The 2,746-nt window shown below is 42.8% G+C and overlaps 1 protein-coding gene across 1 annotated transcript; it reads left to right on the top strand.

The window, feature by feature from the left end:
* Nucleotides 1-19: 19 nt before the first annotated feature.
* Nucleotides 20-1,334, top strand: LOC109521607 (transcription factor HES-5-like). The gene is made up of 2 exons (XM_019879554.1): nt 20-249; nt 727-1,334. Exons 1-2 carry the CDS (start codon nt 199-201, stop codon nt 1,054-1,056), a joined length of 381 nt encoding a protein of 126 aa, XP_019735113.1. The 5' UTR covers nt 20-198; the 3' UTR covers nt 1,057-1,334.
* The last annotated feature ends 1,412 nt before the right edge of the window (nt 1,335-2,746 follow it).

The following is a 2,746-nucleotide window of genomic DNA, read 5'->3' as shown; positions in this document are numbered from 1 at the left end:
CCCGCCCCCACCTCCTCTCCCTTGGTCCAGCTGCTCCCCCGAGATGTGACTATTGTCTCCTTGTGCTTCTTTCTGATTGGTTGCCAGTGTGAGAAAGTGCATAGGCCCACATTAATACGGAGACGCGGGACTATAAGTAGGAGGCAGGAAGCCAGGCGAGACCACTTTGTGCATGGACAGCACACCCAAAACTCAGTCATGGCACCTGCAATCTCTCTACAAGACGCTCACCTGACTCTCACGCACAAGGTACGGTCATCGGCATCATCGCCTTCATCATCACACACAGCATTTCTTCCAGGTCCTTGATATCTCGTACAAGGTTCATGTACAAGTATAGCGAATTGTCTAATACTGTGGACAAACACCGACAACTGGACATCAAGGATATTGAATGGCTTTGCATATCATCCGTTTTTTTTTTTTTAATGGTATAAGTTTTTAGTACAGTATATTTCTTTGGGAATGTTTCGTTTTTTTCTATCCATTGTTTCTATACATGTGTGCACTACTCATTATATTTCAATAATGAGGAATATGTGATATACTTCTTGTGTTTGACAAACACACGAGTTGAGGCTCGTATATAACCACCTCCTGTATTTTAATGTGGTTAAATATATATATATATATATATATATATATATATATATATACATTTTTTTTTTTTTTCATTAAAACGTTTGAAAATTGCACAATCCTCATCCTCGTTTGTTCCGCATGCAGATCCGAAAGCCTCTGGTGGAGAAGTTCCGGCGAGAGCGAATCAACAGCAGCATCGAGCAGCTCAAGTCTCTCCTGGCTCCCGAGTTCCTCCAGCAGCAGCCCGACTCCAAGATGGAGAAGGCCGACGTCCTGGAGATGACCGTTTGCTTCCTCAGGAGACTGCAGTGCGTCCGTCGCGATTACGCCAATTGCGCCAGAGAGGCGGCGCAATTCCTGTCCGATGAGCGAGCAGGGACGCACTTGGGGCATCTGCCGCCTCCAGAGGAGGACGCGTCTTCTCCCGGCAAGGAAAAGAGCTCGGCCAAGAGCGCCCCCTGGAGGCCCTGGTAGACCATCTTGACTTGGGCTCAAGTTTCAACTCGCCTTTTGTGAAGGCTTACACGTTGCTCTGCGAAAGAACTTTTGCGTTGTTGTTGTTGTTTTGTTGAAAAAACATGATTGGCATTCAAGTGATAATGTGCGGAGGAAATGGAGCTATTCCCGCTGGGAGTGCAGATACAGGACATGAATCGCTTTTACACCGTCGAATGGTGTATTTGTAGTTTTCCTTCTATGAAGGAGCAATCACCACACATGTTGAACATGTTTCCGATATCCATGCACACACACACACACACACACACACACACACACACACACCTTCCGTGAAGGCGTCACCATGAATGTATTGCTTTCAAACCAAGGCATTCGCATTAAAGCAATCATGAAAAAACAACGTATGCTTCTCTGGTGCTTTTTTTTTTTTTTTAATCACTGGTTATTAACCTTTTTGGCCTTTTATTGTCACCTCATGGCTAATTGCAATTAAGCATCTGTCAAATAAGCTGCCCCACAGCCTCCGCAGCGCACAGGTGCAAATGGAAATACAGGGGCAGGACAGTTTTATTTGTATGGTACATGTCATACACAAGTTAACTCAACGTGCTTCACAGAGTGACAAAACTGCTGCATTTCATGAACATTTCATGGAGGTATTCGGGACTTAAGCCATCATTGATTTATAGACCATCGTAGAAAGGGTTCTGTCAGTCGTCATCTGTACCTGTGGGTAAAAAACAAAAAACAAACAAAAAAAAAAAAAACAAAAAAGGACGGTTCGCTTCTCTCACAGAAGCTTTGTCAGCGGTAGACAACCCTGAAGTCTCCGTGAAGACTCCGGGAAGTTGCTCTGCGCTAAAAGGCTGAGCGTGGCCTGTTTGAGGACTGGGTGGGGATGGTTAGTCACGCCCCTATGGTGAAGAGGCCCATTGGTTTCTAAACTCCCTATCATTGGGTCTTGATTAGGCCTATTGTTTGGGCTAAGGCTGAATAGCTACTTTCAGTTAGCCTGATCAGCATGTCTATGTCCCTTACTGGTCAACAAGTTATTGTAAATAGGAGACAGGTTAAATCTGATACCTCCTTCACGGTTCAGAGAGGGTGAAAATTTTTTAACAAAAATCGCTTCCTTTACTCCCCTTTCAAACCATCTCTTTTCTGTTCCTAGGATTTTTACTTGTTCATCTTCAATTGTGTGGTTTGTTTCTTTTAAGTGTGCGTATACTGCACTTTTGTTATTATTGTTTTTCCATTTGTGTTGATAAAGTCTTTTCTTGAGTGTTTGTTTGGTTTCTCCAATGTAATGTTCCTTGCACTCACTTTCTTGGCAACGGATGGAAGAAATCAGATTGCATTTTTGGGTGTTAGGAACCCGGTCTTTGGGGTGTACTAGTTTTTGTCTCAATTCAGTTTTTGGTTTAAAATAAACAGGAACAGGAATAAACAGGAACCGATAAACACATTGAGACAAAAACTAGTACACCCCAAAGACCAGGTTCCCAACACCCAAAAATGCAATCTGATTCATTCCATCCGTTGCCAAGAAAGTGAGTGCAAGAAACATTACATCGAAGAAACCAAACAAACACTCAAGAAAATACTTTATTAACAACAAATGGAAAAACAATGATAACAAAAGTGCAGTACACGCACACTTAAAAGAAACAAACCACACAATTGAAGATGAACAAGTAAAAATCCT

Source organism: Hippocampus comes, unplaced genomic scaffold (assembly GCF_001891065.2).
Source record: "Hippocampus comes isolate QL1 unplaced genomic scaffold, H_comes_QL1_v1.1 scaffold44, whole genome shotgun sequence".
Classification (NCBI taxonomy): Eukaryota; Metazoa; Chordata; class Actinopteri; order Syngnathiformes; family Syngnathidae; genus Hippocampus; species Hippocampus comes.
Note: the sequence above shows the minus strand (reverse complement) of the source record. Positions and strands in the feature narration are given on the sequence as shown.

What these genes read in the sequence shown, in the direction of transcription:
- LOC109521607 (XM_019879554.1), top strand. Translation starts at nt 199, where the DNA reads ATGGCACCTGCAATCTCTCTACAAGACGCTCACCTGACTCTCACGCAC. An exon ending in ACCTGACTCTCACGCACAAG is followed by an intron (nt 250 to 726) that starts GTACGGTCATCG and finishes TTCCGCATGCAG; the next exon opens with ATCCGAAAGCCTCTGGTGGA.